The 24428-nt window shown below is 40.7% G+C and overlaps 1 protein-coding gene across 17 annotated transcripts in view; it reads left to right on the top strand.

The window, feature by feature from the left end:
* The window catches only part of ptprfa (protein tyrosine phosphatase receptor type Fa), a 452868-nt gene that overhangs the window by 381454 nt on the left and 46986 nt on the right, over positions 1 to 24428 (top strand). For 13 of the 17 annotated variants that reach the window (XM_074636845.1, XM_074636843.1, XM_074636842.1 and 10 more), the window contains 5 exons: positions 5375 to 5538; positions 9691 to 9702; positions 13998 to 14107; positions 21511 to 21543; positions 22481 to 22578. In XM_074636845.1, the coding sequence (XP_074492946.1) occupies positions 5375 to 5538; positions 9691 to 9702; positions 13998 to 14107; positions 21511 to 21543; positions 22481 to 22578 (417 nt within the window). The remainder of the gene's footprint in view (positions 1 to 5374; positions 5539 to 9690; positions 9703 to 13997; positions 14108 to 21510; positions 21544 to 22480; positions 22579 to 24428) is intronic. The other 4 variants (XM_074636850.1, XM_074636856.1, XM_074636846.1 and 1 more) reach the window with 3 other exon arrangements.

Raw genomic sequence — 24428 nt, 5'->3', positions numbered from 1 at the left:
ACTCGTGATCCATGTCAGCTCATGTAAAAGCTGAGCTGGACAAAACTCTATCTGCTGATGATGTGTGATATGATTTAAAGCTCCGGAGTAATTATGAACTGTCAGGCTCAACTTGGGTCTAATTAGTTTTGTTGGATTTTGGATGCCACCATGTTCCCATCACTGTTATCATAACTGATAGAGAGAGGTGACGGAGAAAACTACAAAAACAAGACCCAAGTTGTAATTAACTGGAATCATGGTAATCTGGTAATCTTAAGAAACTAGCAAGAGCACGCTAAAAAAATCATCCAACTGAGAAAAAACCCAGTCCAGTGTTGCTAACTCTTTCAATGAAAGTAGCTATAGCAGCACTAGCTCCAAAATGTTCTAAATCTAGCGAGAAAGTTGCCAAGTCGGCAACACTGACAGTCCGTCCCTCCAGGCCTCCCTCCAAACACCCCAACATTATCACGATGAACATAAACAGCGAACATGTCTATTGTTAGTACTCACAGCTAGCTTCAAGCTAGCATAATGAGTGCACAGACAGAGTGCACTAGGTAGACAGGTAGCCCGTCCAATAATTTCATTTGGGCCGACTGAAATGATTGGACGGGTTTATTACAGTCCTGCAACAGCAACAGATACCAGATATTTTTTTGTCATAGCATTTGATTTATTGATTGCTGTTGGGGTCTAATGAGAATTTCAACAAATATAACAAAAATGTTTTTGAAGAAGATTACCAACCCTAGCTTTAAGTAAGGTACAATACACACATACACAAATACACCACTAAAAACATCTATACTGGTAAAAAAAAAAAAAAAAAAAAAACTTGTATGTGAGCTAAAGATAGACTTGAACCCGTCTCAAAGAGTGACGGATAATGATTAATTACAGCTCAACCTGCTGAGCCTGACACCATCTGAGACGTTAGGTGTCTCCTAGCAGCAGTGTGAGTTCGTCCTGCACTGTGAGTTTGGACAGGAGAGGCTGCCATGTTGTCTAATGATGGCAGGGAAATAGCCAGGGCCGGCCTCAGGTCTCCGCTGCTGTCCAGAAGGCACAGTGAAGTTGTTTGCATTATTGGATTTGTCCTCAAAGGATGTCACTGATGCGGATCCTCCACTGTGCTTGTCCCTTCCTCCCTGGCCTCAGAGGGGGCTCTTCACAACAACACGTACACTCCCACATCCAGAACATCCGGCACAGCAGCCTGTCTCACCTTTGATTCACTCTCCTCCTCTAACCCCACCACCACCACCCCCAACCCTCCGTCCCTGCTGCTTTCTAACCACTGTCACAATTAACTAGCTGCCTTCACCTGTCAGCACAGTGTGTGTGTGTGTGTGTGTGTGTGTGTGTGTGTGTGTGTGTGTGTGTGTGTGTGTGTGTGTGTGTGTGTGTGTGTGTGTGTGTGTGTGTGTGTGTGTGTGTGTGTGTGTGTGTGTGTGTGTGCAGGACTTAAAGCTCCTCCATACTCTCATATGGAATCCTGCCTCACTAAACTAACACACACTAATCATGCATATACTGTATATATATATATATACAATTTTAGTATATATAGTCAAGCAGTTTTATATATATATATATATATATAAAACTGCTTTTAGGTTGGCCTCTTTTTGGTGGCTAAAATCAGTTTTTCTGCTGCTCCCACCCACAGCCACTTTACCTCGCCATCAGACAGCCCTCTCCGACGGGAAACTGAAGCCATTATCTGGCTCTCTTTAAAGCCACCAGACTCCATTCATAGAAACTACAATTTTACCTCGCAGAACGCGGGAGTATATCATACAACCCCAAAAAATCCAAAATAACCCTTTCCGTTTTTTCCAACCTAGCACAACTAATGTTGACTCAGCTAGCGCTAGTGTTCACATCATTCATATAATCACCTTATTGATTAGCTTACTTTGGTAACCTACATCATTGATTTTTGCAAAGAAAAGATTGCAGATGGACCCGCCCTTTAATGCAAAACTAACCCTTCAATAGACAGATAGGTGAAGATTTAGGATTGACTGCACATTAATCCTGCACTCATTCCTATTAATAGCCTATAAACACCAAAACTAGCCGACTGAAAGTAACGGAAGTGTTACAGTTACATCCATAGCCCTTTATGTTGTCATGTTAATGTCAGCTTTGCTTTCAATAACTCACCCTGTTGGTCTGCGTGTTTTGGTAGTTTCTTGTTCAATTTTTGTGGCATTTTGGATGCATTTAGCTCATAAATCTGTCCGTTCATCTTTCACATTTTGGATAATTTTTTAGTTTTTTAAGGTGGCTTTTTGTCTTTTCATCAAAAACGGTTGTTGATGTATATTTTTAATCATAGTTTTTGTTGACAAAAGCTTGGCTTGTAGACAGATGAGTGTGGACGGCAAGCATCATCTTGATTTATCTTCAAGAGATAGAAGGTACCCTGTAGAGTTTTTGACCTATTGAACAGTTTTTGTATTAGTGCGTCCCCTGTTTTGTTTCTCACATGCACATTTGATGAGAAACACTGAATACAAACAGAAACTCCACAAGGCACCGTTAATTATACTCTCTGGCTGTTGGAACATGTAGCAAATACTGGCTTTAATGTAGCCTAACTTCTTAAAAAGGACATGTTCTGAGCTGATTAGGCACTTAAAACTATACAGCTAGCTCTACTTTGTGGAGCACCACATCCCTCTTCTGACAGTGTAGCCATGATATTGGCTGGACTGACTATTGACAAGAGACAGCGATCACACAACTACCAGTGGGAACCCTTCGCTTTTCCCTTCCAGTGAGCGACTTCTGGGTTGCTACTGAAAAGATTGCATAGCGTGTGAATAAAGAAAGGGAAAAAAACAAAGTTCATATCTAACCTGGACACCTCAGTTATCTGCCAAGGACACAGAGAGACAGACTGATCCTTTGATTTCTCAGTGTGTTGTTGCTGTGTGGGCTGGTGAAGGTTTCTTTGGTTAAACATCCCCTTGGTAACACAGCGGTAGATGGCCTTCAGCCATGATAGAAACTAGGGATGCACTGATCTGAATTTTCAGTCCTGATAACGGTACCGATAGCAATACCTGGGCTTCGGCCGACGCTGAGTACCGATACGATACCAGTGTTTCATTAATAAACTGTATGTCTCACTGGGTGGAAGTGACTGGAATCATTATTTTACGTGTAAGGCATAATCAGGCTTGACTTGAACATTGCTTTCCTAACTTTGTAAAACAAAATGTAACAAATAAATACATAGATATAAATGTATTGAATTGTTATTATTAAAATAATAAATCATACACCAGCAACTTGGAAAATAATCTTCAGAATTAACAGGAATTACAATTCAAGTGTAAACTATTAATGCAGAAACAAATTGGCTAAAAATTAAACAGGAATTAAAATTCCAGTCTGTAATGTATATAGTATATAAATATAGAATTTAAACACTTTACCTTTATTTACTTTACATTCTTTACATACTGTTTTACAAACTGTGACACCCCTGTGTATATACATATATATATATATATATGTATATACATATTACTTCTATATACATACTATATTCCTGTTTACACCTCTGTTTATATATATTACTCTTCATAATGCAAATACATACTACATCCTGTTTACATTCAGTTTTCCCATCTGAAATACTGTCATCAACGAAATTACAAATTAAAAAATTTACATTTGCATTACTATTTTATATTTACCTACAGTATGTTTATATTTATTTTAACTGCACTATTTTATGCATTAGATTATCATTTTGCTTTTACATGTACTTGTATACCTTTTATATAGTATACATATTTTATGAGCATTGTTGAAGGAACCGGAGACCAAAGATCTTCATTGCCAATCACTGCTTTGCTGGAATTGAAAAATGACAAATAAATAACCTTGAAACTTGAATAAATTGGCCCCATTGTCACCGATACCCAATCCAGCTATTTGAGTCAGTATCAGCCTAATATCGGTATCGGTGCATCCCTAGTAGACACCCAGTAAAACTGAGAGAATGTGCATGGTTAAATCAGGTATCAGCCATCCCAAGGTGTGTGTGTGTGTGTGTGTGTGTGTGTGAGAGAGTGTGTGTATGTAGCTGTTTTCAGGTTCTCTGTCCTTTCTTGATAATTAATTGAAAGTGTATGGAGCGCTGATTCATGTATCCATGAAGGGATTGACCATAAAAGAATGTCAAACATTAAATTGTCAGATGAAACTCCAGCTGGCACCCCTAGAACATATAAGCAATTTTATTCATTCCCAACAAGCCGACACTTCACTCCCCAGATCCACTTTGTTTGAACCAATCTGACAACAACCAGCCAAGTTGCAGGAGAAATCCATGAAGAACTAACGTTACACTACCAAACACCAGATACTCTGTTGTTAACATGGCATTACATTTGGTGAAGAGCACGTTATGACTTGTTTAGGACTCGAAACTCAAAGTTTAGGACCTGGGACTTGACCTGGGACTTGACCTGGGACTTGACCTGCGACTTGCCTGTCTTGACTTGGGACTTGAGTGCAGACTTGTGACTTACAAAACTCTGACTTGGTCCCACCTCTAACAACTCAATGTAAGAACCGTAACAACTAGGGCTGTCCATCAATTAAATTATTTAATTGCGATTAATCACATGATTGTCCATAGTTAATCACGATTAATTGTAAATTAATCACATTTTCTTTTATCTGTTCAAAATGTACCTTAAAGGGAGATTTAATCCTCTTATCAACATGGGAGTGGAAAAATATGTTTGCTTTATGCAAATGTAGGTATATACTGTATTTATTATTGGAAATCAATTAACAACATAAAACAATGACAGATATTGTCCAGAAACCCTCACAGGTACTGCATTTAGCATAAAACAATATGCTCCAATCATAACATGGCAAACTGCAGCCCAACAGGCAACAACAGCTGTCAGTGTGTCAGTGTGCTGACTTGACTATGACTTGCCCCAAACTGCATGTGATCATCATAAAGTGGGCATGTCTGTAAAGGGGAGACTCGTGGGTACCCATAGAACCCATTTACATTCACTGATCTGGAGGCCAGAGGTCAAGGGACCCCTTTGAAAATGGCCATGCCAGTTTTAGAAATTTGTGAAGGAAATTAGTGGCGTGAAAAAAGAAAAGAATTTGCATTATTATCGTGTCAACTTTGACAACCCAGTAGCAACATATCAAGCCTAGATAAATAACAACCGCACTTTCTTACGTAACGTTACATTACAAGCGTAGCAAGGTTATGTAAGAAGCGTAGACTCAACATTTACATTTGGTTTCACCCGGTACACAAACAGTGGTCTCCTGGGTTAAAGTCCTGTGTTTGTTTGACCCTGACTCTGGATCATCCTCTTGTCATTTGCAGCAGAGGACGTTTGCGGCCACCCCGTTCTCTGAGCCCATCATGGTGAAGCTCCACAATGGGATGACCCGACAAACTGAGGACCCAGAGATGCTCTGGGTGATGGGTCCAGTGCTGGCGGTCATTCTCATCATCATCATAGTCATTGCTATTCTGCTCTTCAAGAGGTGAGTCTAACAGCTTCAAACATATCCCTCCTGGGTGCGTCCCAGAGCGGTCTAGGGACGAGGGAAGCAACATGAGGCCCATGTGCTCGGGCATTGATTGTCATTTTTGTCAGTGTCAAATAATTAATATTTACAAACTTGAAAAAGAGGATCTAAAGTTTCAAAATGAATCAACTGAGGTGAGCGGACACCAGATGGCACCAAATTATTGAACAATTGAAATACAAACTCACTTTCTTCTAACTTAGGTTCACAGCTATCTAACTAGCAATTTCCAAAAATAAGAGGGAAAACAAAACCTGCCTGTCTACTCTAACATAGTGTAAATGTAAATAAATGCAGGAAATAGCCCACTTCTAGAACCAAACCCACGGTCTTGGATAAACAACGCGGTCTCACGGGAAGGCATATAAATAGCACAACATTACACGGACATTCCGCGTGTCATGAGTATGCCTTGTAGCCTTTTCACGTGTCATTTGTATGCCAAGCAAACGTCCGCAGTTAGGTTTAGGCAAGAAAACCATTTAGTTAGGGTAAGAGATGTCATGGTTGGGCTTAAAACGCGTACAGAAACAACGTAACACAACTTCAGAAAACACATCACAGATGTCAAAAAAAAAAAAAGTGACGAACGTCAGTAACAAAAAACATCGATCAACATCGGTGTCGAACACGGTTTACATTGCAGTCAGTACAGGATACATGGCGTACAAAAGACGCATAAATCAAGAATGCCGTACTTATTGCACGCCAAACGCATTATTATTGTGGCATTTATACGCCTTTTCATGCGAACAGGCTGGGATAAAAGATTGCTATCAACCCTGTTCCATATCCCAACAAACAGCTGTAAAAATGTTGCACTCTCCCACTCATTGTAAGGGAAATGCCATTAACAGCAGTGTTAGCATACAAATGTTCATTTAGTGTCATCTGTCATTAAAAAAAAAGCCTGGACTAATTTCAGTATACCTTGAAGACAGTGCATGTTCATTGTGTTCCTCCTCACATCATCTAGTCGAGCGATCATTTTAGCACAGTCCACAGAGACACCTGGAGCATTTTCTGCAGCACAGCAGATGACAAGAACATTTTACAAGAGTCAGGCACCAAGAAATGGTCAGAGCGGAGTATTTTCTAGAGCGGAGACAGACATTCATCTTCGCTGAGCCGGCCTCAAGGCAAAGGCCCTCCGCGGCATATGGGAGGAAGGCGCTGTGAGTTGCCCCGCGGCCCTGCTCTTCCAGGCTAACAGTTGGCTCGTACTTCCCGTGCTTGGATCAAACATCTGGAGCTGTTGACTGGGCTGACGGGGGCGTCCATATGGCTACTGCTCTGCTCAAATGGCAACACTTGTTTTTGTCTTTTTCTCATTCTTCCTTTTGTTCATTCCCTATTGATGTGAATTTGTTCAGTAATATTTGTACCTAGGAGTCTAAGAGGAAAGCATCTCCAACTGACATTTAATTGCTCTTTCAAGACCAAGTTGACGTTTTGCACCTTTTATTCTTATAAATCAAATATTTATTACATTACTCCCCAACATGTTCCTAAATATATAATAATATTGTAAATTGTTGTCCCTACCTTCCAGGCAACCAGTGGTTTCCATTTATTTTAGTAGCTACGCTATGAAATCTCCGGTCTATTTCACAGACCAGAGGAAAACAACCAATCAGAGCTGAGCTGGAGCCTTTCCGTCTCTGAGCAGCTGTCAATCACCCGTGAACTCCGATCAAATGATCAAACTAGGCAGCGCTGATCAAATATGAGTTAATATTCTGTTACTGTAATGCCTTCTTCTCGCATAACATTTTTTCAGAATTATCTTGTAGTGCACTGTTTAGCTGTAAAATTAGAAAGTTTTTGACCCGGCAGCCATGTTGAGATCTGTTGAGGAAATACCAAGCACCTCCCACCAGCCGGAGCCAGTTATACATTTATGCATGCTGGATATACTAACTTTACAACCGGATACTTCTTCACATCCCTGGAGTCAACAACAAGCGGATAGCCAACTGGAAGCAGAATCGAACCAGTGTATTTCACCAGTGTAACCATGAGTAAGCCGCGACGGGGATGTGTTGTTACCCTGTGAGTAGATTGAAGACGGTCTTCCTCTGTGTCAGACTGCTACTAACTTCTTACACTAACAACGTTAGCGCCAGCAAAATACCTCTGCTAATTAAATCCATGCTCCACTTATAACCACAGTGGTTATGTCAAAGCAAGCAACTACCTATTCAGAAATGACCTCTGCTGAGTATATTTCACCGGTGTTTCTGCACGCGAGTAACCGCGACCTGGTGTGTTTTTGAGGGGCGGATTTAGTGATTTGGGGACCCCAAGGACGAACACTGTCTTGCTTTACTTTTCACCCTTTCTCTAACTGTGAATGGTGGTACAGTAGGCTACTGATGGTGGTAGAAGAAAAAAAACACTCAAAACTTCTGAACTAAAACCGTGCGTTCGCACGAAAAGGAATATAAAAGGCCGCGTTAATGTGCAAGTTGTTAGCGTGCAAGGTACGACTTTCTTGATTTCCGCGTGTCATTTGTACATTTGCCATGTATCCTGTTCTGACTGCAGGGTAAACTCATCCATGTATAAATGCTACGGTTAGAGTTAATGACGTAGAATAAAAAGCCAGAAAGACCACTTATAGTGGGTGGGTGGAGAGGTGGATGGGACCAACAAACACCGGACTTTTAACCAGGAGACCCGTGTACGAACTGTTGTTGACCGGTGTTTTGATTGTAAGTTACGTTAGTTACGTTTGTTTTACATTTTCCCTTACCCTAACTAAGTGGTTTTCCTGCCTAAACCCAACTGTGGATGTTTGCATGGCGTACAAATCACATGATACAGACATGCAAAAAGGCTAAAATGCGTACTCACGACACGCAGAATGTTTGTGTAATGTCGTGGTATTTATACGCCTTCCTGTGAGACTTGGTTGAGTAAAACTATTCACTATTAATAGTAACTATAGTAACTATTAATACAGCACAGTAAGTCCTGTATTCAAATGTTTACTTCAAGTGAAGAGTGAATGAGAGGTATTATCAGCACAATTTAAATTGACTTAACATCTGTTCAAGGTGGAGCTTTCAATTCTAATACGATGCTGGATAGTTTAATGAATAATAATAATTCATCATATTTGAATTGTTATATTTTGTGAGTCAAATCTGAATCTGAAACGTAACCAGTAACATTTCTGTCACATAAATGTAGTACTACAATGTTTTCCTGTGAAGTAGAAGTACACAGTGAGTAGTATACAGTTGAGTTGCATATTTTTTAAGTGCTTTGTAGGCGTTTTGTGTGTACTTTATATTTAAACATCGTAATAAATCAATAGCTGTTTTTAGTTGGGGCCCCAGGCAGTTGCCTTATGAACAGGCATATTTTCAACGGGCACTGCACTAGTGGACATAAATACCCCACTAGAGCAGTTCAGAGGACTGTGTGTGTGTGTGCGTGTGCGTGTGCGTGTGCGTGTGTGTGTGTGTGTGTTTGTGCGTGCGCGTGTGGGTGTGTGTGAGAGCACATTTTACTCTCCCTCCAACTGAGTCTGTGTTGTTGTCTTTGTGTTCTTAGTTATTTTACGCCAAAACGCAATGTGTTTTCCTAAACTTCACCAAGTGGATTGTTTTGCATAAACCTAAAGAAGTTGTAGTTTTATTGCATAAACCTAAAGAAGTTGTAGTTTTATTGCCTAAACTGTTTTTTTTTTACCAACCTGACATTTCATTCAATTTTACAACATGTTAGAACGTGTTGCTATTAAAATTCACTTTCACTTTTACAAAGTAGTAGGCGTAGCAGGCCCCTAATAACCCATATCTATGGTGCTTATAGTGACTGATAACGCCTGTTTAATGGCCTGATAACAGTTGAATCAGGTTCAAAGAAGATTAGTCGAAGCTGAAATTGTCAGAAGGAGGAAGGAGAAGCTGCTCAGCTGGCTCTGGATCAGATAGAGAGTAATGAGTAAGGTGCTGTAATGTGCTCTGTCAGGTGCTCTTCCTGTCCACTGTGACACTGTGTGGCATTCCTGCTGCTGACAACTTGTAAATGAATCCTCTCTCTCTCTCTCTCTCTCTGCTGCCTTGTTCACTGTCTGCCTGCTTTCTGTGGATGCAGCAAACAAGAAAGGTTAGTGCCTCGGTCCGTTCTTACACCACCTTCCGGTGCTTCTCTGACAGTGATGCTGAGAAGTGACAGATGCTCGTTGTTTCTGTTACACTTTCAGAATCACACCGTCATGCCAGCTTCTCTGAGCTGTCTTCAAGCTTTTTATTTTTTCTCAGACATATTACCTTCAACTGACAGCACTCGCAAGCTTGTGTGTCTTGTGTGTGAGTACGTTTTAGCACGTTTGTTTCCTTGCGTGAATTTTCTGCTGTTCAGCTCCGAGTGCTTAGTTCACAAATCCCGCTAATCCTCCCTTAGTGCTTTCTTCACCTCTCAACCCCTCAAACACCTGCAGCTCCGTCTGCAGAACAAACGGCAGACCTTAGAAATCCAATCCTGATATCACTGGAGGCAATTACTGACATCCCGACGACCTTTCCACTCCTCTGCTTGTGTTGCCTGCCTGATCTGCATAATAAATACTGACTGTCTTCATCACTAATACCGTTGCAATTTTTATTTTTATTTTTTAAATTGAAAAATTGATGCCTGGGCTGCATTATCTACTGATAAAAAGTACATTTTGTTGCCATACTGACCAGCTGAAGTCACTGTCATATAACTATAGTAAAACTGTCACTCAACAAACAGTCTTAAATCTAGAGGCTGGTAAATATATGGGGAACAATTTTAATTAAAGTCCCGTTTCCACCGCAGGAACTTTCCTCCGGAACTAAGAACCTTTAAAGCAGGGGTCTACAACAAGTAGCTGGCTCGCTATACCAGCAGACCAGCAGCTCGCTACCAGCAGCTCTGAGTGGCTCACTAAAGGTTACAAGAATATGGACATACATTTGATAACACAAAGTCACATTGTAAACCAGTTTAAATGTCTATCCAATCAAATTCACAGATATATTGCGCCCCGTTCTGACACAAAATGATTATTTGTCAATCAGCCGACAATTAAACATTATGCGATGTTAGCAGACCCGCAAGCGTACAGCAGATTTGACAACGACCGCAGGAAATAGCCAGACCAAGAAAAAGCAAAAAATACACTATTTTAATGAGGAATGGGTGATGACAAGGGTGTGTGTCTCATTTGCGGTGCAAGCGTGTCAGTCTGTAAAAGATGTAACATCGAGCGCCACTTCTCCAAAGTCCACGGCAACGTTTTATAGGACTTTCCGGCTAGTAGCGGACTACGAACGGAGAAGGTAAAAAGCTGAAAACGACGCTTAAAAGACAACTGCAGCAGAGACTTCTTTAAAGTGGCGAACATCCTAACGAAACAAAAAGCCCTTCACCTACGGCGGGATTATAATAGAAGCAATGACTGCGGTGGCTGCAATGTTATTAAAGGACCATGAAAGTACGACAGAAATGATGTCTGCTGTTGGCGATGTACAACTTGCTGGCGCTATGAGGAGCTCTCGGACACTTTCATTTTGTCAAATTAGCTCTCAGAGGAAAAAAGGTTGGAGACCCCTGGTTTAGAAGAACTCATTGCATTTCCAGTGCAGGGACCAGGGTCTAAATAAAGTTCCGGGGACATTTTACGAGCCTTTTTACCCCCCAAGAAGGGGGGTAGTACTTTCTGAATGTACCGGAACTTTTGGGGGGGAGTTTACAGGGATGACCGTCGCTGACTGCAGAGTGTGTTTTCCGCTGTGACCACCAGCAGCCCTCGTCTCATGTCATGTTGCTTTTTCATACGTCAGCGGACTAATTTCCCTAATCTAAAAGTCCTGTGAACTTTTGGTGTGAACCCAACTCCTCCTCTCTCTAATCAAATCGTTCATTTACTTTAATTTCTCATAATCACTTAATTTGTCCTCTTAAAATATGATTTTTGTGTATGATACTTTATAGAAACATTAATTAAATTAATTTATTAATGTCCATAATGGGTTCGTTTGCTTAGAAATCTACACATTCCTTCCAACACTTGCAGAGGGATCATATTTAGCATATTTATTTGAGGTAATAAAATACTGCATCAAACATCTTCTCTCAGTGTGAAGCAGTTGTTTTCCATGTCCTATTGCTCATTGTCATTCACACTTCCTAATTCTTTCTCCCATTTTTGCTTTGCTCTAATTTGTTCTCTTTTTTAATGTTTTGTATTTTGTAAATTAGATGATCCACGTTTAGAACATGCCCCCCCTCTCCGTTCAGTTTGCGCCATCATCCACGTGTATTTTTGTTTATGTTGAGATCAACTGTACGTAGCGGAGCATGGTAAAACACTTCATTCAAACAGGACAGAAACAAAATAAAACTCACCTAAACCGTCGTCGTCACTCTTTCCAACAATCACCAAGTGTGCTTTGGTCCAACTCAACTGTAATTTCACCGAGTTTAATGTGGAAAGACGCCGAATCTATAGTTGCCCCCCCCCTTTTTGTTGGTCAATGGCGCAATCGCTTTCTGCTGCCTCAAGATAGCAATGCACCAACAATGCGTCTGACCACACCTCATTTTAAGGCCAACACGCCCATGGGCACGCAAATGGGTGCAAGTTAATTTGCTACTTATACAATGTGGGTACTGGACGTAAAAATGACAAATGGTCTGAAACTAGCAATGACAGTTGTGCTGCGCTGTGCGCCGCTTTGCGCCAGACGTAAGATAGGACCCTAGGAGTTTAATAGTAATTGATCCTTGTGAAACCAACAGTATGTAGACGTTTATAGAGCGACATCATTTGAAGAATAGAATAGCGGCCAACTTTGTCACTTTAAGAAATATCTCTGAACCCCATTCAGAGATGTTAGTGGCCGGTTGGCACATTAAATAAAACTCAGACAGTATCTAATAGGGTCCAATCTTATTCCAGGTCAAGCACTGACTCTGTCAGAAATTAAAGTACATGACAATTTTGTACCAACAAGACATGATTTCAAACTGTCATTGGACATTGGAAAGCTTGGTGACCCAGATGATGTGGTCTCCTTCAAAGTCCATCAAACCTACAGCCCCCTGGCTTTGATTCAGATGTAATACGCTGTAATAAAGCTTCCAGCTGACGGAAGGACTATAGTGAACACAGCTGTATGCACATCATGTTTGTAACACCACATGTCCTCAGTCCTGCCGCCATTAGCCAAATCTGCCGAAGTCAGGCTGCTTCACCAATCGCTCTCAACCTGTTAGTTTTCACACAGTCATATGGGGGAAATTAGGGATTTTAATGAGCAATGCCCAAATCTGAACCCCCCACTCCACAAATCCAGCTGTGGAAACACTCAAGTAAGCGCTAGACATTAAACAGGAGTGGCAGGCTGCTCCAACATGCTGTGAAATTCACTGCTTTCCATAACTGATTTCACTCAAGATGGGATGTCTCACAACGGGGGGGGGGGGGGGGGGACATGAACTCCAACAACAGTATTTTAGCCTCAGTGACCAAGCCTGCAAATATTCAAATTAGGGACCTTCATTTTAACCGATTAACGCCATTAGTTAAAATGGTTAAAAGAAATATTAATAATTAATTAAAAAGATGAGCGGCTCAGAGGAGCGGCTCGTCTCTTTAAGGAGAAAAGCTGGTCCACCTTAACAGCCCACCTTAAGAGGCGGAGCCTGAGATACAGGAAAGTTCTTAAAGTTTCGCTGCGCTGACAGACTGTATGTGTGTGGTGGTGGCGGCGAGCACAAAGCCTCCGGCAATGCTACAGCTGCTAACGTAGCACAAATACACACACTGTTGGACACTCACTAAAATTAATCCGGGCAGACACACAGCTGACAACCTGCTAAACTAAACTAAATGTGTGGTGGAGACTTTTACTGGGAAAGTGGCTGCATGTCCGCGACACTACACGCAGCATCGTGGCTGCTAAGTTAACGCTCCAGGACGGTGAACTGGAGACTCAGTTGTCTGTAGTGCTCATACACTGCAGCTGGCACACCGCTGCATGCGAGGCACAAATCTTGTCGGTTAACGGTTAATAATCGGTTAACGAGGGTCGGTTATCGGTTAAGGAACTTTTTCAAAATTAGCATCCCTAATTAAAATATATCCGATCCCTACCTACCATCTACTGTAATGTATAGTCACTGTTCACAGCAGACATTAATCAGTATCAAGAGCTCCCTTAAAGCTACTACGAGGAACTTCAAGTTTATTTTCTGGATTATCACATGCTGTCAATCCCAATCTGAACCCATAAATCCTTGTTTTTGTTTTTTTACATTATTAAATTTCATTCTAAAATTGTCCCTAGTTTGAGATAAAGTACTAACTTTTAGTGATTGTGGCCTGTCCTAACTTGGTTATCTTCTCTCAAACCACCACTTCATTCTTCCAGGAAACGGACATCTCCAGCCAAGGATGAGCACATGGCGGGGGTGAAGGACTCACTGCTGGCCCACTCCTCAGACCCTGTGGAGATGAGGAGACTCAACTATCAGACACAAGGCATGGACGCACACACACACACACACACACACACACACATACACACACACTGTCCCCAGCACCTATAAGGTCCTATTTATTCATACTGACCCACACATGCATTTACAGTCATGCCTGCAAGTAGACTAATACTGAGGTCCAAATGATCTCTCTGTTGTACCCTATAGGAGTGCACAGTTTGTGGCCGTAATAATACAAACAGATATCTGCTTAGGTTTTTGTCTCTGGCCCTATCAGCACGCCACATACTGTAGTGTGCTATGAATTATCAAATAGTAATTGTACCTCAACTGCAGAGAGAACCAGGCCTTTATTTAAAAAATGCTTCTGTAGGGTTGTGAAGTGAGAAAAGCTATTTTTGGTGCCCCTGGTTCTGGAAGTAAAAACTAGAGTATCCACCTTATTCTCGGGGGTGTTGCTGTAGAAATGATGATGGGCGTAACTTCCGGTGAGGTAGCGGTAGTAGCAGTAAGCTAGTTAGGCCCATAGGCTAACCATAGTGGCTAACCACCAACGGGGCTTCTTTTGAAAAGTAATTTGCCTTCAGTTTAGCAAATCCTGCTTTATTATACCCCGCGACAACATAGTCGGGTTCGTCCGTCCGTTTGTGTGTCACACTTTGTTTTCAGCAGCAGAACTCGGAAACTATTTAACTTAGAACTTCAAATTTGGTATGATGGTTGACAGCGTGGTCTAGTTGTGCCGTTTGGGGGATAGAAGTCCTACTTAAGTAGGGTCAAGCAGTGAGGGGGGGTATGTGAGCCATGCTCAGAGCCAGACAACCATGTTTGTGTGCTCATTCTCCGGGGGATTATCCATCAGACAGTCTACACTTTGACTGATGTCTTTTTGACCAGAGTTTTTGAGAAAAGTGGTGAAATGCCTCGGCCTGTGTAGGAAGATCATTAAGCTTAACGGTGTTCAGTACAGAGCGCAGAACATGATTTCAACGGCGATTAATGAACATTTTAAATCTCAAAATATTCAATTGATGTAATAAACGTTAACTTTATTTATCTTTAATTAAATAACACTGCTGTAACATCAATATTGGGCGCAGGATTACATGCAGACAGCGTCTGTGTTGACAGAGTCGCTGCTGCAGCGCCAAGTAGTCAGTGAGCACCATTGATGTTAAAAATGCCCGTTTCAAAGCATTACTCAACAAAGAGTAAAATATTTAACAACGTGTGATAGCATAATCATTTCATACAGACTACAGTACTGTGAGAAGAAGAATGAAGTTGAAATGTACATTTTCGCTGCTCTAGTCATCTCCCCGCTCAAGCTGCAGACGGGACCTGAGCTTCCCCTCCGGGCGCTGTGGGCGCACGGTGCGCTCCTCACGAACTGACTGAAACCTCACAGGAACAAATGGTGGAGGTCTGTGATTGGTCAGGAATGAAAGGGGGAACTGAGGATGACACGCATATAAATGTTATGCACGATCTGGAAGTATTTATTCAGCCATCGGCGGAAAAATGTCATCTGTATGGAACATCGTTAGTGTACCGAATATAGTTAGTGTACGTTAGTTGGGCTCTAAAGAGCAGCGGAGAAGAGACGTCGGGTCCTTAAAGGACTGACAGCAGAGCCAGGAGAACATCAGATATGATGTCATGTGTAGGGAGGACTCAGCATTGTAGCGTTGGTTTAATGACAGCCAGTTACTCTCATTATTTTCTGTACAGTTTAAAATGTAAGGCAGTTTATGGCACAGAGTGCAGGGCAGCATTAGATTACAGATAGTTTCAGTACGGTTATCTGTGTGTAGAAAACTAAACCTTGTTACTGTGGAAGTCCTGATCTGCCTCACAGCTTTTCAGATTGTTCATCTCTTCACCGTCTGCAGCAACGGAGTCAATAACGTAGCTAAATATGCTAATGTAGGTTATCTGAGGCCACTTCTTCAGGCCGTCCTCCATCCCTCCATAGTAGAAGGCAGAGCTATGATCACATTATCCAGTTTGAGCTGTGATAGCTGGTGTTCACATGCTTTACTAGATTTATTAATATAATCGCTCTAGGAGAGAGGATTAGCATAGCGTTACCATGGGAAACGATTCAGTGACACGACGCATCGGAAGTTACGCCCATTATTCACGCAAGGCATCATGGGGGCGAGGAATAAGGTGGATATTGCCACGTGAAAATCAATTGTTTGTTCCATTGCGACATCAGAGCTATGATTCCGCCATTTTGGACTGAAAGCGAGTACCAGACGCCAGTAAAACGTCTGCCTAAAAAATGCCTTACAAAAGTAAAATAAAATAATTTCTATTCTATTGTCATATTCTACCGAAATGGTCTGTGTTGAATCAATAAAATATTATTATTATATATATATATATATATATATATATATATATATGTGTGTATATATATATATACACATATATTTAAACCACAAGTCAAAGTTGATTTATTTGTCATGTAACTTACGTACTTAAGTTACGGGACTTCTGTAGTTATTTTAACCCAAACCGCGATTTTTTCCTAAACCTAACTAAGTAGTTTGTTGCCTAAGCCTAACCAAGTAGGTCTATTCCTAAACCTAAGTAGTTTTATTTTGAAAAGACTGGAGCGGAAATTGACACGTGTGTCACGTGTTGCTGGACATCGTAGGAAAATGCATGAAAAATACGTTTAGTTAGGTTCAGGCAGAAAAACTACTTGGTTAGGTTTAGGGAAAGATCATGGTTTGGGTTAAAATACAGTACTTTGTTAAAGTTAAGGATCCTTTGTCGCCATAGTTACAAAAATTAAAATGTGATTAAGGTTAGGGGGCGATCACGGTCATGCTTTAAAACCAAACAAACAGCAGCCTCTCGTGTTTGTTGATCCCTCCATCCAACCTGACCTCTTACATATAATGTCACCTGACTTCCTCCATTCCTCATAATTAGTTTGAGTATTACGAACCCTGCAACCCATTTCTTTTTTTTCTATTCTATGTCTGGAACTCTCTTTCTCTTTTTACTTTCTCTCTGTGTCCTCAATCACTCTTCTGTCACACTTTTTCCACTTTCATCTATACCCATCCAACTACTTCTCTTATCTCTTCCTCCCAACTGTCTTTCAGTGGGAGGTTTAAAACTCAGTTTGTCATTGTGTTTCATCCATGTTCCTCTTCTCAATCACATGGGTGGCATTTACCTGTGGAAGCAGTGGGAGGGAATTTGGCAGATGTTGTTTACACCAACAGAAATCTATCAACTCATTTGGCTGCCAACCTTTGTTCTCCCTCCAGCGAAAGCTCGCTGGGTGGCCCAGAAGCCTCTAAAACTTCCAGTTTACTCACAGCAACCACACAAACAAACTGACAGATCATATCTCCTTCACTCAAGCTATGAAGTGTGAACTGATAAAGATGCTTCTCTGTACTTCAGTATTTCCATTTCATGCTTCTTTATTCCAGAACAATGAAGGAAAATACTTCACGTCACAACATTTATTTGACAGTTATGGTTAGTACCAAGTAACTACTAATTAGTTACTCAAATATTTGTTTTAGTAGAATTTCTGTTTTGAATTTATATAGCATACATGTTCAACTGAAAATAATTTTTGGTAAAATCTAAAAAATATTTAATTTGAAAATGTTTAGCTAAAAGTAAAATACAATATTGTCATTTCCATGTGAAGTAATAGTAACATATACTATGTATAAGTCGAAATGATAAAAGACTGCATTACCCATAACTCTAGAGACCAATAAGCTGGCAAAGTGAAGGTCTTTGCACACCTTTGCAAATACGACCTCAGGTTGTCAGTCAGGTTTACACACGACTCCGAAACTTTCGTCCGTCATTAAAGTTTTTGGAACAGGTTCAATTATCTGCGTTTTTTTGCATCTATCAAAAAGCAAAAGAGGGTTGTTTGACCACTCAGAGTCACCGTCTGAGAAAACGTCATCATCCAAAATGGCATGATAAACTTCACATTCACTTTGTCTCCCAGCACAAAGCACTTTACGATGTACAGAAATATAAAAATACAGAGATGCTGAATTTAAAGATAGATTGTGGCCACTGATTTCAGAACAGCTTGGAATCAGGGATGGTTGTAAGACAAATTATGTAGGAAAGATTAGACGGTGGTGATTGTGCTTGAAGCAGCTAAACGTTAGCTTCTTGCTAATGTCATTCATTCATTAGCCCCGTTTGGGACTAGCGCTTTCCATCGCACCAAAGTAATTAACTCAGTTTTGTCTTGTATTGCGAATTTTTGCAACAAATAGAAAAATAAAACACATCAGCCTCAGTGTGTACGTTTTCTGGGTGTAACAATTTTTATCGGATGACGGATTAAAAAAACGCATATGAAAACAAACGGACTTGGCGAGCAAAGATCTTTAGTGAGGTGTGTTCAAGCACGTCAACCTCATGCTTTGAATTCTGACTAGTCATAATTCCAGTTCAAGATATCTTTAATTCCCCTCAATTCAAGATATCTACATTGCCCTTTTTAGATATCTTAAAATCCCATTGTAAAAAGAGAGATTTCCATGTCTTTTATATTATAAAGCAGGTTTAAGTGCTTTATAAATCCTGTTAAACTATCAAAACTCTCAATATATGGAGAAATACTCACAGACCGTATGCAGAAATTGTGCGTTTGAAACAAGCCGTTAGGGTTTTTGTCCATTTGTGATGTCACAAATATACAATATATAGACTGTTACACGGTTTTAAAGATAAACATTTTAAATGTGTCCCATTAGTATATTTCCTGTTGCAGTGTATGTAAATAACATCAGCTGACAGGAAGTAAACATGGACCCAAGCTGTTGCCTAGCAACCCAATTGCAATTGCTAGCAGTTGCAATTCCGTTGCAATGCACTAAAACGGAGCATTTCAGACAGAGGGTGAATACAGGTATATTCAAGCAAACAGTATGAGGAAAATAAAGTTTTTTTGAACATTACAGCATGTAAACATGTTCTAGTAGAAACACAAAATACAAGTGTGAACCTGAAGATGAGCATAATAGGGGACCTTTAAAGGGACTGTTTGTAACTTCTTACACTTACACGCTTATAAATCATTGCGCGTCGGTTTCCCATGCGCGCTCGCGTGTGACTACGCTGTTCCGACACAAACTACACGGAAGCACCAAAACTGCAAAGTTCTATCTAGTGAAGCCCGTATTGCAAAACAGTGTCAACTCTTCCTGCTTCAGCCCCCCCGACCGCGGCCAGAAGACACAAGGGAGACTTTAGCTTTGGTCTCCAGGGCCTGAGTCTCTGCTGTACTATGCTCCTCTGCTCCTCTGCCTGCCTTCACTCACACACCGCGCTCGTTCTCACTCGCTCTATCGCTCCACCTCTCACGTGCATGCGCGCACACTCCACACTGCAGAAGAGTCAGTTTAGCTCTGAAAATATCTAGTGAATGTACAGTGGAGGTTTGTGCAGAAATAAGTACCAGTATCAGCATTGATTCATGGAGAGACCTTCGTCTGGTCAGCTAACATTACTGCCAAGCAGCTGAAATATAGAGTGATATTGTGCTTTTAGCTGACGTGTGTCACCTCACTGTTTTGACCGATGCTCGTTCATGTCTATGTAGAGCGAGCGCGAGCAACAGGACGCCGACTTTCGTTGACTTAACGGCAACGAACAAGCAATTTATGATTCTTACAAACAGTCCCTTTAAATTAAATTTTGACTAGTCAGAATGACGTTGCAGATGTCTGTAATTACGTCAGCAGCAAGGGCAAGTGGGAGGCGGAAGCTATTCAAACATACTCTAGCGCTGCACTGCAGCCGTGAGTTAATTTATAAAGTGTGTCTGGAGACAATAAATCTACAATACGCTGTAAATTTCTACCACAACTCTCAAGCGAACAAAGCTCTTGTTTTCTTTCTTCAAACAAGTCTTTGATGATAAGCTCTTTCTATTTCATGGCATTTCCTAACTATCTGATCTACAACAGCAAAAGCCTCTGCTAACACTGTTCTGATGCTTTGTTGGGCCAATATCCAATAGGAAGCTTTGCATGAGCAACCTCATGCACAACAACTCTGACTAGTCATAATGGCGTTTGAGATATCTATAACTGTTATTTAGGTTAGTCAAAACTGAATTACAGATATCTGCAATTGTCATTCAGGACATATGATGAGTTGTTTTCATTGACATCACTGCAGATATCGCATGTTGTTTTGACTAGTCAGAATGATATTATAGATATTTTGAATACGAATTCTGACTAGTCACAGTGTAATTACGACTAATCAAAATGCCGGTGTATATAAATGTATCTCTAATGTTAATTCCGGATAGTCAAGCTTAGCTAATAGATGTTAAAACATCTTGCCATTGCTTTGTGTGTTAGAGGCTGACGTGTTAATTCAGCCCTGCTGTTTAGTAAAGACTCATATGGAAGTCTAGTCTTACTTTGTCATTTGGAAGGTATTTTAAACATCATTTACTTGTAATGAAAGTATTTTTACTACGTGGTTTTGCTACCTTGAGTGAATTCTTTACACAGCTGTTCTGACGGAATTATCAGGATTAAAGGCGCTTTAGTCACTTACTGCTGCCTCCTACGATATAGCACATACTGTATATCTGCAGCCGTCTGAGTTGATGATGGCTAAACTCGTTGGCTCGCTGCGTGACCATGGCAACCACAGAAACCACACGGTGAAAAAACGAGGAAATCTGCCTTGTGTCTGAATCTGTGATGTGATGTATTTCAGATGGATAATGTATTAATAACAATCTGAGCCTGTCATGGCAAAAACAAGCACTTTTTAGTGGATGTAAACTGACAATGAGGAGTAGCCCCCGAGCGATTACATCGCCCGTCCAGCTCACGAAGCATCCCGTTTAGCGGCTGCAGCGTTCTCTCTCAATACTGGACCGATTTCAAAAATGGTTGTCCCCATTAGTCACTAAGACACAAAACATGGGGATTAGGGGTCCAGGTTGAAAAATACCAAAGTCACCCTTTAAGGTTATTGGAGATGTATTTCAGGACGGTATTTTATTTTCCTTTTTTGCAACTTTCTGCAATTTTTTTCTGCAACTTCAGCAACAGTTTAATCTATCTAAGGAGCTTTTTTAGGTATTTGCTAATACCCAACATGACATCCTTTTTTGGGACCAACTGTAGGTAAATTTCAGTGAACGTAAACATAATGTGAGCATGCCTTTAGGTGGTGGACTGACCACCTGACCAACAACCAATGACCAACATTACCAACAGCCCTGTCACGGCTAAACTGAAGTCACTTCATCTGTACTAAGATGCAATGAATATAAGGAGATACTTAACAGATACATGATACAAAACATACAGTTCCTTTCTCAGTGCTTCCTGTGTTCTTTTCTTTTTTCTGTCTTCTCCTAAGTGACCCCTGTTCTGTTTGTATCGCCTGGTCTTTCCCCCGCAGGTTCCAGTGCCCTCACTTGCCCGAATACTCCAAGTTAGTTTTCATCCCTCTTGTGTTTTACTAATGTTTCCTCCCATTCCCGCCTCCCTTTACACAGCACCCATTTGAACTAGAGCCCTCTTATTTAACCCCATCACCCTCACTGATGGTCTGTCCATATCAGCCATTCACACCGATTTGAAATGAAATACAGTAGAAAGACATAAAAAGAAATCAATATTGAAACAAATAGTGTAAGATGACACTCTTACACCCCTTTCCACTCACTTATAGAGAGGCGAAGTCCCGCCCCTTCCGGTGGACCCCATGGGACCTGTTTTTCAGAAAACATATGTACGATAATCAACGGCGAGAAACAAATATTTTTTTGTTCCTGTTTGAATTGCACCATGAATCACACATGATTTTTGTCAATTTAAAAGATAATTTTGCAAGTCAAGACATTCTCAGTTTGCCGTGGTATCATTTAGTTTTGTTCAAAACTGCTCAGTGAACTACATCTCACGTCTCGCACAACATACGTCTCCAACACTAGCTAGCTAGCTAACATAGCTATGTTCCACGCACAAATGAAACATTAGCTTACCTGATGTGTTTTATTTGATCTAATTATACATTTTCACAGTCTGATAATTCAACAGTTTTACAACAAACTGAGACTTTCTTGACTTACAAAATTATCTTTTAAATTGACAAACATCATATGTGTGATTCATGGCGCAATTCAAACGGGCTCAAAAAAATATTTATCTCTCTCCGTTGACTACCGTACGTATTTTTTCCGAAATAAGGTCCCATGGTGGTCCACCAGAACTTCACCTCTCTATTGCTTTATGGGATTTCTTTAACCAATCAGCATGCTCATTGATGCTCACATCACCAGTGTGGTTATGGTGTGTATGTGTGTGCGTGCGTGCGTGTGTGCATGCGATGCGATGGACTGTACTCACCACTCCGCTTCTCGCTGCAGGGATGAGGGAACATCCTCCCACTGCTATCTGTGACCTGGCAGACTACATAGAGAGACTCAAGGCCAACGACGGTCTGCGCTTCTCTCAGGAGTACGAGGTAACTTCCTGCTCTCATGCATGGCTTTCAAATGAAGCAACACACTTTTTAGGAGGGATGCACCGACTGCAAAATTATGGGCCAATACCAATACCGATGTTTAAAGGGACTCCATGTAAGAATCAGAAATGTCTTGTTAACAGCGACACCTGTGGCCATTAAGTCAACAAAACTCAGCATCCTGTCGCTCGTGTGTGCTCGCTCTACATAGACATGAACGATAATTAACTCAGCAGCTAACAACACAACATTTAACCGGCAACAAATTAATTCAACACAACACATAAACATCGGCCACTGCCATCGGTGAATCTAATCTTATTTGCCGATTGCAGTCAACGAGGCGAACATCGGCCGATACCGAGGTTCGCCCGATGAATTGGTGCATCCCTACTTTTCAGCTATATTCAAAGTCTTTTGTTTTGTGGCGACAATGTATGTTATGTATGAAATGCTAGTTTTCTGAGGAAACACAAAGAAATAATAGGAAAAGGTTCATTCCTGTGGTGTTTGAGAACTGACCAGTTCTCTGAAATCAACCCTGTCTCCTGCAAAATGACGTTCCCCTACAACTAAACTGCATTCTCAATTATGTTTTGAGGGAAACGTATTTTCTCCCAAATAACAGTGTTAAACAGTTTTAAACACATGGTTAATGTTGTGAATTGAAATAAAACAAAAAAGAAACGCAACAAAACTACTTGGTTTGATTTAGTAAGAAACAAGATTCGGTCAAAACCGAGTATATGCTGGACCATAGATGGTCAATATGTGAATTTGTGGTTAAATTGTTACACCAATAGTCAGTGGTCATGTCTATAATGTTTTGTGAACAGTTTTTTCCACTTATATCTTAATGTTTGATTGAAAGACAACTTATAATGAAGCATATTATACATTTTATACAAGGTGAAAAGGTATTAGCATGACATACAGTATGCAAGATTAAAAGTATTTCAGTTTTTTATTAAAGCATGTGTATTAAAAGCATTCGTCATATCAGTGGTGTGCAACAATATATACATACGTCGCAATAGATTATCAGCGTTGAGATTCTCCCGCTTTCGTCACTGACATCGTTGCTGCCGTATTTATTTCTAGATGGAGTGTTAATGGAGCAGCTACGATGTTATCATAGCCTGGCACTGATCGATCCGAACTCCTTTCAGAAAACAAGCATTTTAAAAATTGTTTGCTTGTCGTCTTGCGGACAGACCCGACAAAGCATGAATTCAGACTTTTTACTAATCAGCATCATTATGTAGTTATTTCGGCTTCACTTTTGATCCGTTTACAACAACGTCGCTACCGTATTTATGCCTGGATGACGTTATGTTGAGTGTTGATGAAGTAGCTACAATGTTAGCATAGCCTAGCACTGATCGATCCGAACTCTGTTCAGAAAACAAGCATTTTAAAAGTTGTTTGCTTGTTGTGTTGCGGACAGATCTGACAAAGCATGAATTCGGTCTTTTTACAAATCAACATCATTATGTCGTTATTTCAGCATAATTTTGATCCGTTTATTGCAATCAAATTACAGAACAGTCTGTTTATTTTGGGTTCATACCGACGTGGGGCTTGCTAGATAGTCAGTTCAGTGGCGCTGTATGTGAATACAGCTCGCCGCCGGGTGACGTTATGAACTCAGACACGACGGCGTTTGGTTTTCTGACATATCTGGGACTTCCTCAACCTGTACAAAGCAGCATCAGTGGTTATTTCATCCATGGCTGCTGGAGGAAATGGAGGAAAGAAAGGCGAAAATTTGCTTGGCTCTTGGTGTGAATGCAGGTTAACACAATTCGAAGCACAACATAACGTAACTTAAACGAACATAAACAATAGCA

This window comes from Sebastes fasciatus, chromosome 5 (assembly GCF_043250625.1).
Source record: "Sebastes fasciatus isolate fSebFas1 chromosome 5, fSebFas1.pri, whole genome shotgun sequence".
Taxonomy (NCBI): Eukaryota; Metazoa; Chordata; class Actinopteri; order Perciformes; family Sebastidae; genus Sebastes; species Sebastes fasciatus.
Note: the sequence above shows the minus strand (reverse complement) of the source record. Positions and strands in the feature narration are given on the sequence as shown.